The following is a 14,090-nucleotide window of genomic DNA, read 5'->3' on the forward strand; positions in this document are numbered from 1 at the left end:
ATTTATTATAAATTAACAAAAGCAAAAAAAGGCCTCTAACACTAGCTTGCTCTATTCTTTTGCTATTCTATCGGTTTTCTTTTTATTTATTATATAATTAAAAAAACCTTTCTACGTGTACTGCGTTAAGCTAACTGAGACTGGTTATAGCACTTGCATATCATTGCTCTTTTGTTGATTTTGATTGCTTCTATTGTCCTTATTTGTAAGTTGCTTTGGATAAAAGCATCTGCTCAATGACTAAATGTAAATTATCCCTTTAAATTGATTTTGAAGTGACAGTAAAGACATTTATAATATTACAAAAGATGCCTATTTCAAAGAAGTGATATTTTTTTAACCTTCTTGTTCATCAAAGAATTCTGGAAAAAAAAATTATCAGAGTTTCCACAAAAACATTTCACATCACCATTGAAGATTATAATAAGAAATGTTTCTTGAGCAAATCAGCATATTACAATAATTTCATGTGACACTGAAGACTGGAGTAATGATGCTGAAAATTCAGCTCTGTCATCACAGGAATAAATTACATTTTAAAATGGATTAAAACAGAAAAAAAAGTTTTAAATTGTAATAATATTTCACAATATTCACTGTCATTTTTATCAAATAAATGCAGCCTCGCTGAGCATAGCAAACTTCTTTCCAAAACATTAAACATCTTACTAACCCCAAACTTTTCAACAGTAAAATATAAAATAAAATAAATACACATTTTTAAAAATGAAAGCTAAAATTATAGATTTTTCTCACTTTACTAATTGATATCTGTATTTTCTTTTTTCATAGATGAGTAAAGCACTAGAAAAAGCCAAAAACCCCAGTCTGGACCTTAAGCCAATGAGCAGTCCATATCCAGATGTGAAGGCCTTTATACAGGGTAACACATTAGCATCCCGCAAGAAGGTAATGCCCATAATCGCAGACTTCCTGAAGGAGAGGGAAAGAAAAGTGTATCAAAGTGGGAACATAGAGGACCTAGATCTGGACGATGATTCTAATCAGGACCAGAGTGACTCACAACAATGTCCCGAGGACGCTGGGATAGAGGACGATGGCCAGGTTCCTCCAACGCCAATGAACAGTCTTGTGGAAGGTTGTCCCTTGGACAATGGCCTACCAAAAATCAGTCCTGAGGTTTTGGTGGAGAAAGTTACCAAGATGGCCAGCATGGAGGACACGTCATCTGAGGGACAGTGATGAGAATCTGTTGTCCAAGAGAGTCTTGAATTAGAGCTGGAGAAGGAAAGTCCTTCTGCGTCTTCAAGAGGATGAAGTTCATATCCAACAGTGCTGCATCAGGGCTTGAGAAGGAAATGGCACTTTATTGATCTGGTTAACTCACAAAAGGTACGATACAGTCTGAAGAGACCATTCATTCGAATGGAGCATTACAAAAATGCATTTTATATACAATTTTTAAAGTTTGACTATCGTAAAAAACAATTCCGATTTAGGCTGTTTATTTATTGTTCGCAGTCATATTCATATTTAATCTTCTAAATTAATCAGAAGTCTCATTGAGACATATAAACATTTACACATATTATCTAAAATTGACAATAAGCACCCAGTGCAAGCTAGCAACTGACAGTTAATGGAATAAACTGATTCCGAATGAATTTCCGGTATTATACAATTAATTATAACGTGGTAGCTATTGTTGCTTTTGATACAAATAACATACTTAATTCTTTGTAGTGTTAATTAAAGAAGTTATTTTCAGCTTGTCTGCAGATCATGTCTGTGGCATGGCATTGATTCCCACAGAAAATCGTTTTGACTTCTCCCTTGATTTACAAAACCGAATGGAAAATGCATTTAAAGTAACACTCTTACAGTTTTATCCTAGTCATGATTTCAGTTAAACTTTGAAACAATACTAGAGTTGCATATTAACATTTATAAATTATATATTATTATTATTAATTTTTTTTCAGTGCTGCCTGTTTGTCTGCAAACAGTGCAAGTATATCAGCATTTACACAGTTCCTTTTGGGATGAGTCAGAATGATTGTGTGGTAATTAGCAGCGTGCCAAAGATGCAATCCGTAGATCTTAAATTGATGACGTTATGTCATTTTATCTCACGCAGCATCAAATGTAAATGAAGATGAACATTCTTTGAATTAGTACATCTTGTCATGATTCCCCAGTAATATTGTAAAGGAGTTATTGTTGGTACGTGAAAAGTGACCTGTGGCCTTTTGCATGTTATAGGTGTTAACTGACCTGCTCCTGATTAGAATCAGGGCACCTGCATTTTAGCCAATGAGATTTTACCATTAACTACCAAAGACCTCAGCTGTATTTGTGTGTTCGGCATGTTAAACATTTGGGATTTAAAACTTTAGTATTCTGTTCATTTCTATTATGTTATCTTACATAATTTCTTTGATGATTTGACGGCTGTTGGGTAAATTAGGGTTGAAAAAAATGAGTTTGTTGAGATTTTCATGAACGGTCCGTTTGATTTTTTTTATACGCCCAGCAGCTTATTAGCAGATTCAATCATACTGGACTATCATCATAATTATAATATTCATTATATTAATAAATACAAAAGCTCAATTCAAGGCATTTTAAAGGCCTAATTGGACAAATCTTATATAATGACGTTCTGTCAGACAGTTATATAAAGAGGTTTTTTCCCCATAGAAGATAAAGAGCTAATTTAGTTACGACTTAAGCGTTAAACAAAATCAGTTAATATTGGACGTGAAACATATAAGATGGTATGTTGGTGTTCTGAGGTGTTGTGTATCCCCTGTGATTTAACCCTGACCGATAGTTTGGTGAGATTTGACATGGTGACAGCAGAGGATTGCTGCATGCTGCCTCGGGAGAACTAAGCACATACTAGTCGATTCCGCCAATATCATAATAATGTTGTATGAAATGTTGATTTAATGTAAATGTATTACTGTGCTATGGTCGTGAAACAGGACATTCAAGAGCACATCCACTGTCAAGTATTTTATTGCCAAGGACTTTATTTTAAGTTCTCTGTGACTCATTATGAATAAAACGTTTTCAAATTGTTCCATATGTGGTTTGTGAGCTTTGTCTGTATAAAGACACAATTTCATTGCATTCATTTTTTTTTAATTTTTTTATTGTTCTTGCACACTAATAGTTTGGTGTCAGTACCATTTTGTAATGTTTTTGAAAGTCTCACCAAGGCTGCATTTATTTCATCAGGAAAATCGTTAATATAGTGAAATATTATTACAATGTAATAAACAAATCCAAATATGTTTTTTAAAATTATACATTTTAAAATGGATTTTTGATGGCAAAGCTGAATTGTCAACATTCATTGCTCCAGTTCTCAGTGTCACATGATCCTTATAAATCATTCTAATGTGCTGATTTGGTGCTCAAATAATATTTCTTATTATCAATGTTGAAACCAGTTGTGCTGCATAATATTTTTGTGGAAAACGTGACACGTTTTTTTTCAAGATTCTTTGAATAGAAAGTTCAAAAGAACAGCATTCATTTGAAATCGGAAAAGCATTTGTTTGAGTAATGCAAATGTCTTTACTGTCACTTTTGATCAGTTTAATGAATCCTTGCTGAATAGAAGTATTTAACTTACTGACCTCAAACGTTTGAACAGTAGTGTATGTACCTAATTGAATATAAACAGCTAAAGATATGGAGTAGTTAATTGTCTTTTGAAGGAGCCTGTAACCTCAAGGGTATTAGGACCACGTAGCCATGCCTGTCTGTGGAGTCTCCCTCCACCTTCCCAGCCTTCCCTGTGGGGGAGCAGAAGTGCTCAAAGCAGCTGAGCCAATGGGAGACAGACAATTCAGTCAGCAGAAGTCAGAAATGTTGAAAAACCTGTACTGACAGTCAGGGTGAGTTTCCTAACACAAGACACAAGATACAGTCACTGAAACTGGTGAAGCTCATGAAACACTTCAGGTCATGGTCAGCAGCTGAGTTCACTGAATGCATTTCTAATCGAGACACTTTTCATTTTAAAGACTTTAGACATGGGGACTTACTCAGATCAGAGGGAAGGGTACATGCCAAATGGGTAAGTCAAAATTTACAATGATGATTTAAGGGTTTCAGTTACTATAATACCTGGTCAAAACATATTTATAAGATCAAAACATGTACCATAAGAGGTCATAAGCGCATATTGGATGATGATCGCTGCTTTTGCCAAACGTACGAGTTGTTCCATTGCACTGTGAATCGTACAGCAGAAGGACGCGAGATAAATCCTTGTAACACTTCTGTGTCTAGTTATTTAGAAAGAAGATTTCAGAAAAAGGAAGTTGCCGTTGAACTGATTTCCGCTACTTTTGCCAATCTTCTTGACTAATATTTGAGACCTAACAACCACAGAAAGACATCATCTCTCATATCCTTTCATCTGACAGACCATCAGATTTTCTGTCATTTATATTTGACACGAGTGTCAGTGCTGTCACAAGTTAAACATCCAAATGTAAATGGAAAAATTTGACAAAAATGTAGAGTTTTGTAAGTTTTTATGTTGTTTTAAAGGGGAAATACGTTAATCTTTAATGTTTGATTTCCATTGGCACCACTACAAACACTTACATGTCATTGTAACTTGATGGTTTGAGACTGTAAAATTGAGATGATTTAAAGCTCTTAATTCTACTATAATCACAGAATAGGTCTTTTGACTTGTTAATTTCCATACCAAATTCCAAGTTCATGTTCAGACAAGAAGAGAATGCATGAAACTTAGTGTCATAAAAACCCTCAGTGTTTATGTGATATGACCAATAATACCCATATCCTTAATAACAACAAGTTACAGAATGAGTTACTGTAGCATCTTACAAGCCAGGACAAAGGATTTCCCAGCAGGCGATTACTTTACTAAATCTTATAAGAGTTACATCAAAGAACAATTGCTGAAACAGCACACACCTTATGCTTTGCAGTGTGGAGGTATCATGTTGTCTGCCACAATTGTCATATATTGTTCTAAAAAAAAACGCCCTACATATTTCTTAAAATACATTTTGACATCTGATAAGGTCTTAGATAGGACGACACTGGGCTTGAGATTACACAACAGTGTCTTGATGCTGTATTGACTAGCGAGTCAGTCAGTAACTAAAAACATACAGCCTCCTCAGAGCAGTTATGTTTGAAATAATGTACAATCTCGGAGCAGTCTTGCGGGACAATAGTGTACAGTGTATGTAAAGGTTACATGGTTGAAGTGAAGACAATACCATCAAGCTCTGAATGAATTTGATAATGGCTTCACATCAGAAACAGGTTGAGTTATGTGACGTTCGACAGAAGCTCTTATGTTGCTGCCAGCAGGAGCACACAGGCTCATTACCTGCCCGGAATCAGCTGAAAACAAAACGAGATTTTCTGGTCATTTGTGCCACGTGTAATTACCACATGTGCTGACGTAAAGAAATACTTGAGGTAGAAACAAGGACAAGTTTTATATTTGAGTTTGTATTTGACAAGTCTGACACAATAGAATTGCTATTTTCAGTATATTTGAATAGTGGTTAGAAAATACAAGCTACAATATTGGAATAAAAGTAGATGCAGTGCATGTTTTGGATGAATCTGTTAAGGTATTAATCTATGTTTGGGATCATATGCTGCTGTTTCCGTTTTCACAAAAAATTGCATGACAATATATCTATATATTGCACTGTCTGACACAAAAATTAATCTTAAATATTAATGATAAATATTAAGAAACCTAGCATTCACTTTGGTGAATAAAAGAATTGAGACTACTTGATGGTTTCAAACGGATTTTCAGTTCAGTAAATTGTCATCAGTAAAAGAAAAATTTCAGTGTTGACTCAAATTTTGCACATCACACGTATTAAATGCAGCCATCATTTTGTTTTTATGGTTTTTAGGAGCTACCTAATATGAAGGAAATTCATTTTAAAATCCTAAACAATTTCGTTAAAGTTTGTGTCACAGAACTGACACTAGTTGTGGCACAAAAAATAAGCACAATTACTCAAAATTTAGCTTAAAACAACTTTAAAACTCACCAGAGTTTGTGTGATGCTGTTGAACTCGCTGGTGAACTAGTATAGAAAGAAAACCTTCGGGATGAAGGATTTCATACATTTTTCTGTTTTCAAAACTAATGACAACTAAAGTTAAAATTTTGTCCCAAGCTGTTCATGTTATTTTATTTAGCATAAACTATTTTTGAATAGGTTATTTTATAACCCATTAGAGTTGATGGATTTAAATCTCCGCAGCTATGAAGCCCTGGGCTGACATTGAACGTGTACAGCTGTAGGGTTGTGGGCGGGGCGTTGAAACAGCTCTCTCAGGTGCGGAGACGCGCTCTGATTGGCTGAATTATGTGTTTGGCGTGAAGGTGCTTTGCTTGGGCGAGGTAGAGAAAGAATCGCCCTTGTCGTTGTAAAGGTAAATGGCTAGTTATAGGCTACATCAGTAGCCTATAATAAATTAGTTTAACTATAGCGCTTGTAATGTTCTTAGGAAATACTTATTTTTTTACCAAATGAAAAAGCGGTTTGTTTTTGAGAAGCATCTCTTGTACGAGGTTATTGAAAAGGTGAGTTTAGCATGTTTACACTGCCATTATTTACATATGTCCGTAAAGAGCGATGTGATGGGCGTTAGCGAGGTTTCAAGCGTACACAGCCCTGTTTCTCTATCTATCTATCTATCTATCTATCTATCTATCTATCTATCTAATCACCAGCACTCACTGTTACTATTGATCATAGTTTGCCATTTTCTAGTAGGCCTAGTGTGGTTTTCCTGCCTTTAACTGAACATCAGACTGTCAATTAATTAAAACTGTGTAATTAAAACAAACAAACCTGGAAATATTATTTGGACAAAATTGAGGAGTAAGTTATTTTCCTGCTGATCATTTAATTGTTAATAATTAATAAAATTTTGACATAGGGACAAAGAAGCCCCATTAACTTTCTTTACATGTTCAATTTATACCTGCAGGCATTCAGAAAACGCCAAGACATCAGCCTTCATCCCCGACATGGAGCTCCGGGAGGAATGGCAGGATGAGGAGTTCCCCAGGTAAACTGCACTAGATACATGCACCTTATTTATGTTCATATTAAGTGCAAATGGGATTAAATAATGTGATCTTTGTAGGCCTCTTCCTGAGGACACACAGAGTCCTGGCGATGAAGAGGAAAGCCCTGGAGCTGAGGGAAACAGGCCTGGTAACCTCATTTCTCCAATTAGTTACTGGCCAAAATATCTGCCTCTTATATAATATCTGTCTCATATATATAGATGCACTACAGTGTTTTTCAGTGTTTCTGAAAGAAGTCTCTTATGCTCACCAAGGCTGCTTTTATTTGCTTTAATATCCAGTAAAAACAGTAATATTGGGAAATATTACAATTTGCAATAGTATTGCAATAAAACAGTCTCTTTCTTTAGTACATTTTAAAATGTGATTTAATCCGTATATTATATTCTGTATATAATTAATTAATATACTGTGCTGGCAAAGATCAGCAATCATTACTCCAGGCTTCAGTGTCACATGATCCTTTAGAAATTATTCTAATCCGCTGATTTGGTGCTTAGGAAACATTTCTTCTTATTATCAATACTAAAATCAGTTGTGCTGCTTAATATTTTTGTGGAAACTGTTATACAAGTCTTTGAATGGATAAAAGTATTTATTTGAAACAGAAAGCTAAAAAATACCTGAAAATAAAAATGTAGTAAAATTGGTAGCGTATACACAATATATGCCTGTGTAATGCCTGACCTCTCTTTTTATTTCTTTCCACTAGTCCCACCAACTAGCCTGGCCCTTACAGGTGATACCATCAGGAAGAAGCGACTAGTAGCGCCGACTCTTAGTTTAACACTGGATAAAACCTCTACTGACCGGAGCGTGAAATCTGACGAGTTTGATGCCTCTGCTCTTTCACCATCTCCTGATGATGACCTAGAGATGGACATTAACCTGGAGGCCCTAGAGACCCCCTCAGACAGCGAGTCTTACAACTTCCCAGACAGCATGCACGACTTAGAGTGGGAAGGTATTCAGTTATTTTGACATTCATTAGGGTTGTGTCATTTAGCAGTTTCACAAGTATGGGACAGGGAATTCTACGCAGAGCAGTGGTTTACCACTAGTACTGTGGTCATTGCAGATGATCTTCCCAGGATGGGCAAAGCAGCGATCAGAAAAGCCAGTTTACTAGAGCATGCAGAAATGGGACACCTGGACTTGGATCAGGTGGACAGCAATGGGCGGCGATGGAGGCGATTCCATATTGGCGGCCAAGACTACCAAGTCAACATGAGCGTTCTGGAGCCGTACCTTCAAGTTCTTTCCCACGGAGGTGAGCTTTTGTTGAATAGGCTAGGATGAATGTGCTTTACTGAAATTACCAACTAAAATCGACCTTTTATAGGATATTATGGAGACGGATCGACAGCCATCATCATGTTTACTTCCTGCTACCTACCAGAAAATACAACCGAACACTATGAGTATGTGATGGACAATCTCTTCAGGTAAAAACTGATTGATTTGGGATGAATTTTCATTGCAATGACTTTTATTTTCTAAAACTTTAATGTTTATTCACATTTAATGGTTTATTTGGATTTAGGTACATTATTGGCACGTTGGACTTGATGGTGTCTGAGAATTACATATTGGTGTATCTGTGTGGAATGGCCCCTCGCAATAAGATGCCTGGGATTAAGTGGCTTCGACAGTGTTACATGTCCATCGACAGAAGGTGAGCCATACTTGAAGTTACTATGATTTATCATCAAGTTAAAAATGTTATAATTGAAGACAACAATCAATTTCTGTTGTTGTATAATGATATCATTGGCTAATTCTGTTTTTATCCTTCTGTGTGGCCAACAAAAAGGTTATTGTTTAAATTGATTTCATATGGTTTTTAAAGACTTCTTGGAATGGTTTGACAAGTGAAATTTTGCTTCTTATGTTGACATATTTACTTTTGAAACAGGAAGTTGTGGCAGGGCAGATAGCCAATAGACTTTAGTTTGAGACAGCCTGGAAAAGCACAACAAAACAAAGTTACTTGCTGTTGCTAATTGGTGGCAGGTGGAATTTGGGGATGAGACGTTCTTATTCTAGAAATCATTTTATTGGACAAAAATATGCATACACCCCTGAGCAAGAGATGATATCATCAATAATTTTGGTTCACTTTTTCCAGAAGAGAAAGACTCATTTGTAACTGTGTATATCTGATCAAAGTTTATTTTGCCAGCTTTTAAGAAAACAATAGAATATGCTAACTATTGTTTTCTCAAAAATATTAAGCAGAACAACTGGTTTCAACATTGATAATAATAAGATTTTTTTCTTAAGCTCCAAATCAGCATATGTGACCCTGGACTACAAGTGTTAAGTCACACGGATATATTTGTAGCCAACAATACATTGTATGGGTCAAAATTATCTTTTTTTTTTTTAATGCCAAAAATCATTAGGATATTAAGTAAAGATCATGTTCCATGAAGATATTTTGTAAATTTCCTACCGTAAATATATCAAAACTTAATTTTTAATTAGTAATATGCATTGCTAAGAACTTCCAATTGGACAACTTTAAAGGCAATTTTCTCAATATTTAGATTTTGTGCATCCTCAGATTACAGATTTTCAAATAGTTTAATCACAGCCAAATATTGTCCTATCCTAACAAACCATACATCAATGGAACGCTTATTTATTCAGCTTTAAGATGATGTATAAATCTCATTTTCATAAAATTGACCCTTATGACTGGTTTTGTGGTCCATGGTCACATATTAGAATGATTTCTGAAGGATCATGTGACACTGAAGACTGTAATGAGTAATGACTGCAGAAAATTCAGCTTTACCATCACAGAAATGTATAACATTTGAAAATATATTAAAATAGAAAACACTTATTTAAAATTGTAATAATATTTCACAATATTTCTGTTTTTTTTTAACATTAGTGTAGACAAAAACACATGCACTAAAAAAGCAACAAAACTACTTTGATTTCTCATGAAACTACAGTGGCGGTTTCCATCAGTTCCAGAAGAGGGCGTGTGTGTCTAAGCTCTGCCTGTGACAGTCTTCGTGTTCCTTTAGTTTAGTTCGTGTCAAACATGAGAAGAACCCACCTCCACTCTCTCTTTCTTAATGCCCCTCTTATGAAATATGATCGGAATGCTGTGGACTCATACAAAGAAGGCCATGTTATCGGAGTTCTTCCAGACATTCCTCAGATAACCCTTGACCTGTTCTCAGCTGTCATGTTTTCTTGTTGTTGTTGCTATATTTAGACATTTTTAGATTGCATACTTCATTGCGGATTAGTTCTTTAAGGTTTAATACTCTAGTGTCGGCTCTCCAAGGCCAGTGTGACTGTTCTCAATGGGCGCCAATGTTATTTACAAAATCTCAACGTAGGCTACTTCTCTAGTAATTTTTGGTTATGTACAGCCAGCCAGTCATTATCCCAAAATAAACCCGATGGGGCGATTAGGATCAGGACAGGATTCTGAAATGGTCTGTTTTGTGGTTATTGACGAACCAAATAATTAAAATTGTAAATTCTTGTTTGATTTCCCTATGTTATGGCGTAGCTATCTAACGGCTAATCTTCCAGGTGAAGGTCAGTCTCATAAATGTTTTATGTGAGGATTTTGTATACTCAGGAAATTCAAGGTCATCTTATCATGTAAGATCAGTTTGGGAAATGAGGAACTAAGGAGTGTGGGATGCTCTTGAAAGCCTGATTTGTCATTCCTACTGGCTCCTTTGCGTCACTGCATGAAGTTTCCTCTGAGATCACTCATAAGCTGCTGACTGTACAGACGGCAACAGAAAACAACAGAAAAAACACCAAGCATGACGTCACACAATCAAAAAGGAACTGCGAGGAGGAAAATTAACAGAGGATTCATTCGAAATACCAGTGAATCTAAAGGGAAAATCCTGTGATGAAGGCATTTTAGCTACTTTCTCCACAGTTTCAGTGCAAACACTATGAGATCCTATTCTAAATCGAATTGAAATAAACATTGAGCATTTTGTATTTAAACAAAAATGCCAATAAATATGAACACAAAATATTGATCACATATCAAAAAAGTGAATATTTGTTTCCATATTGCTTCCATTGAAATACAAAGATGAACTTTTTCAAATATTTAAAGCAAAAAAGGGGGATAAAGCAAATAATTCACTTAAATTTGAATGTTAAAAAAATCTTTAAAGTTAGAATCTGTATTTATTTGTAATTAAATTGTCGAATTTAATGTAACTTCATTTAAAATGCAAAATAAAAAGATTTTTACCGACAGTCTCAGACTTTTGGACCCCATTGTAGATCAGAAGTAGCACTTTATGTAGCATTCAGAGTAATGTATTTGAGCCTTATAACCGCTAACACTTAAATGATATATGAAAGAAACTAAATATAAATGGTTAAGTTTGTGGATGATTTTTGGGCTAGGAGACCAGTGAAATATGTCGTAAACAGATGTCGTCTCCAAGTTTCTGCCTGTCTGTGTCCCATGATTCAACGCCCTGCCTCTCATGGTTTCACACGGGTCAGGGTGGTGCTGGTGCCAGTCAGCGATTGCTCCCTTGTGTCGTCATGTTCTGCTGGCATCGTGCTTCTCCAGTGGGAGAGTTACTGGACCAGTTATTGGAACCAAAAATAGTTTTAAGTTCTAATACATTTGCCTTTGCTTTTCTGATTGAGGTATTAAATCTATTTTCTTTTCTGAAGGTTAAAGAAAGACTTGAAAGGCCTTTTCGTGGTTCACCCGGCCTGGTACGTGAGAGCGTTAATCACCGTCATCAAACCCTTCATCAGGTGAGCACAGATGATCATTAGTTTAGCAAGCAGAGCTAAAAAAGGCCATAAACATTATTAATACCTAAAGCTCTCAGTCTGACCCATGTCTTTCTCTCTTGAAGTGAGAAATTCAGCAGGAAGATTTTTTTTAATGTAAATTAAAACATATCACATTCACTGGTATCATTTTTGTGTGTTAAACAATTAAATGTATTCATAAAATAAAAATTATTTTTTTAAATAAATACATTTAATTAATAAATCTGTTACATTTAAAAAAAAATTATTACATTTAAAATCTATTCATAAAATGTGTTCATTTTAATTAAAAGATTTCTTGAATAAATGTAATTTTATTATTATTTTAAATAAATTATCAAAAAATTATAACAGTGAAAGTGACCTGTATAATTTCTTGACCACATTCCTCCCTATTTCTCCATCATATCTAGTCTTTTCTCTGTAAATAATTTACACCAAATGTATCATCAAATGTGTATTTTATAAATCAATATTATCAATAAATGTAATTCTTTGTTTCAAATAAATGAAAAAATAGATTCCAGTGAAAGTGATGTTTGAATCTAACTAGTATAATTACCTTGTTATCCCTACAACAGCTTTTTCTGTAAATAATTGATATCAAAAAGTATCTTATCTTAATTGTTTTCACTACCAGTGAAAGTGATGGAGATGATTTGTTTTGCTCTGCAGGTATGACGAGCAGATGAACAGGTGAAGGTGTCTGATGGGAAGAGAGCAGAGGTGTACATACTGTATAGACTTCACACTGGGGTGACATGCATGTGGGAATTGGAGCTGGCAGGCTGGGGTTAAAGGTCAAGCTTGAGGGCAAATGCCCTAATGACAGAAAAACAGCTTCCTACCAGACGAATCTTTGATGGAATACAAAAAGACAGTGTTGTCCTTCAGAGAGACGCAGCTGTGTCATGCTGTAAGGTGGGTCAGGAGAGGTCTGTGAGCAACATGAAAGCCTGTTTGACGTTATTGCATTTAAACTGTTATACAAAAACAGACAAACATGTTTCCCAGACTGTAGAAAATGACAATACACCCTTCACTCTTCATAGAACCTATTCTATTAAGGCATGAGAAATGCCAATAACGTTTCCTTTTGGATTTGTGGTGAACATACCCAAATTAGGATAAATATTCGTTTTAATATTTGCACTAAATGGTTACAAAATCTTGTCGTATGCATGTTATCTGAAACCTGTATGAACCATCATATGTATATGGTTTAAACTCTTCAAACTACTATCTGGCTTTTTTAAACAAGTCTTGTAAAGTGGTATTGACTCTGTTTTTATATATTCTGTAAAATGCATTGTACTTGAGCATTTAATCACGTGTGAATGTTTTCAGCACAAATGCTCAAACTTTGAATGCAATCAAATCAGAGCCATTACAAACAAATTTGTGTGTGTAATATTGCTCTAAGAAGCCGCATTGGTCAGTTTATACTGTACTTGTTACATATATAATCGTGCCTGCATGGTTTTCTTCTTGGGGAAATGTTCTCTAATATTCAGCTGCTGCTGCCTGTAAAGTGGCCCATTGAATGTGCTTTCATTTAATAGACTCCTATGTGCAAATATTTATACAAGGCCACACTTGAACAACCTGAGCTTTTAAACTGCACATACTACATGTCTTTTCTATGATATTTAAGGAAATAATTCTGATTGAGGTATTAAATCTATTTTCTTTTCTGAAGGTTAAAGAAAGACTTGAAAGGCCTTTTCGTGGTTCACCCGGCCTGGTACGTGAGAGCGTTAATCACCGTCATCAAACCCTTCATCAGGTGAGCACAGATGATCATTAGTTTAGCAAGCAGAGCTAAAAAAGGCCATAAACATTATTAATACCTAAAGCTCTCAGTCTGACCCATGTCTTTCTCTCTTGAAGTGAGAAATTCAGCAGGAAGATGCGCTTCATCCACAGCTTGCAAGAACTGGCCGAGTTTGTTCCTGTGGCCCAGCTGCAAATCCCAGACTGCATCAGACAGTGAGTGTCTACATCAGGCCACATTACTGCACTGTCTACGTATCATTATTTAAAAACCTGGACTATATATATAATAAAGGCATACATCTTTCCATAAATCTTAAATGTATTTGTTGTTAAAAAATGTTTGGGTCCAACTTCTATAATTTTCGGTTTTTCCCATCATATCTGGTCATTTCTCTCTAAATAATTTACAAAAAAAATTATTATTTTT

The 14,090-nt window shown here is 35.2% G+C and overlaps 2 protein-coding genes across 2 annotated transcripts in view; both read left to right on the forward strand.

Annotated features, from left to right (window-relative positions):
- LOC107705398 (protein prune homolog) overlaps nt 1-2,693 on the forward strand; it is a 12,130-nt gene extending 9,437 nt beyond the window's left edge. The window contains exon 8 of the mRNA XM_016508674.1: nt 793-2,693. Coding sequence (XP_016364160.1) covers nt 793-1,203 — 411 coding nt within the window. The 3' untranslated portion in view covers nt 1,204-2,693. The remainder of the gene's footprint in view (nt 1-792) is intronic.
- Nucleotides 2,694-3,854: 1,161 nt separating this feature from the next.
- LOC107705419 (BCL2/adenovirus E1B 19 kDa protein-interacting protein 2-like) lies at nt 3,855-13,880 on the forward strand. The gene is made up of 9 exons (XM_016508708.1): nt 3,855-4,051; nt 6,988-7,068; nt 7,147-7,217; nt 7,803-8,054; nt 8,169-8,360; nt 8,433-8,535; nt 8,634-8,765; nt 11,780-11,866; nt 13,778-13,880. Exons 1-9 carry the CDS (start codon nt 4,008-4,010, stop codon nt 13,878-13,880), a joined length of 1,065 nt encoding a protein of 354 aa, XP_016364194.1. The 5' UTR covers nt 3,855-4,007.
- Nucleotides 13,881-14,090: the final 210 nt, after the last annotated feature.

Source organism: Sinocyclocheilus rhinocerous, unplaced genomic scaffold (genome assembly GCF_001515625.1).
Source record: "Sinocyclocheilus rhinocerous isolate Xijiao unplaced genomic scaffold, SAMN03320098_v1.1 scaffold222, whole genome shotgun sequence".
NCBI classification, from domain to species: Eukaryota; Metazoa; Chordata; class Actinopteri; order Cypriniformes; family Cyprinidae; genus Sinocyclocheilus; species Sinocyclocheilus rhinocerous.

Coding starts and splice junctions, on each gene's coding strand:
- LOC107705419 (XM_016508708.1), top strand. CDS start 4,008: ATGGGGACTTACTCAGATCAGAGGGAAGGGTACATGCCAAATGG. Junction 8,361..8,432: donor TCAAGTTCTTTCCCACGGAG/GTGAGCTTTTGT, acceptor GACCTTTTATAG/GATATTATGGAGACGGATCG. Junction 8,536..8,633: donor GTGATGGACAATCTCTTCAG/GTAAAAACTGAT, acceptor ATTTGGATTTAG/GTACATTATTGGCACGTTGG.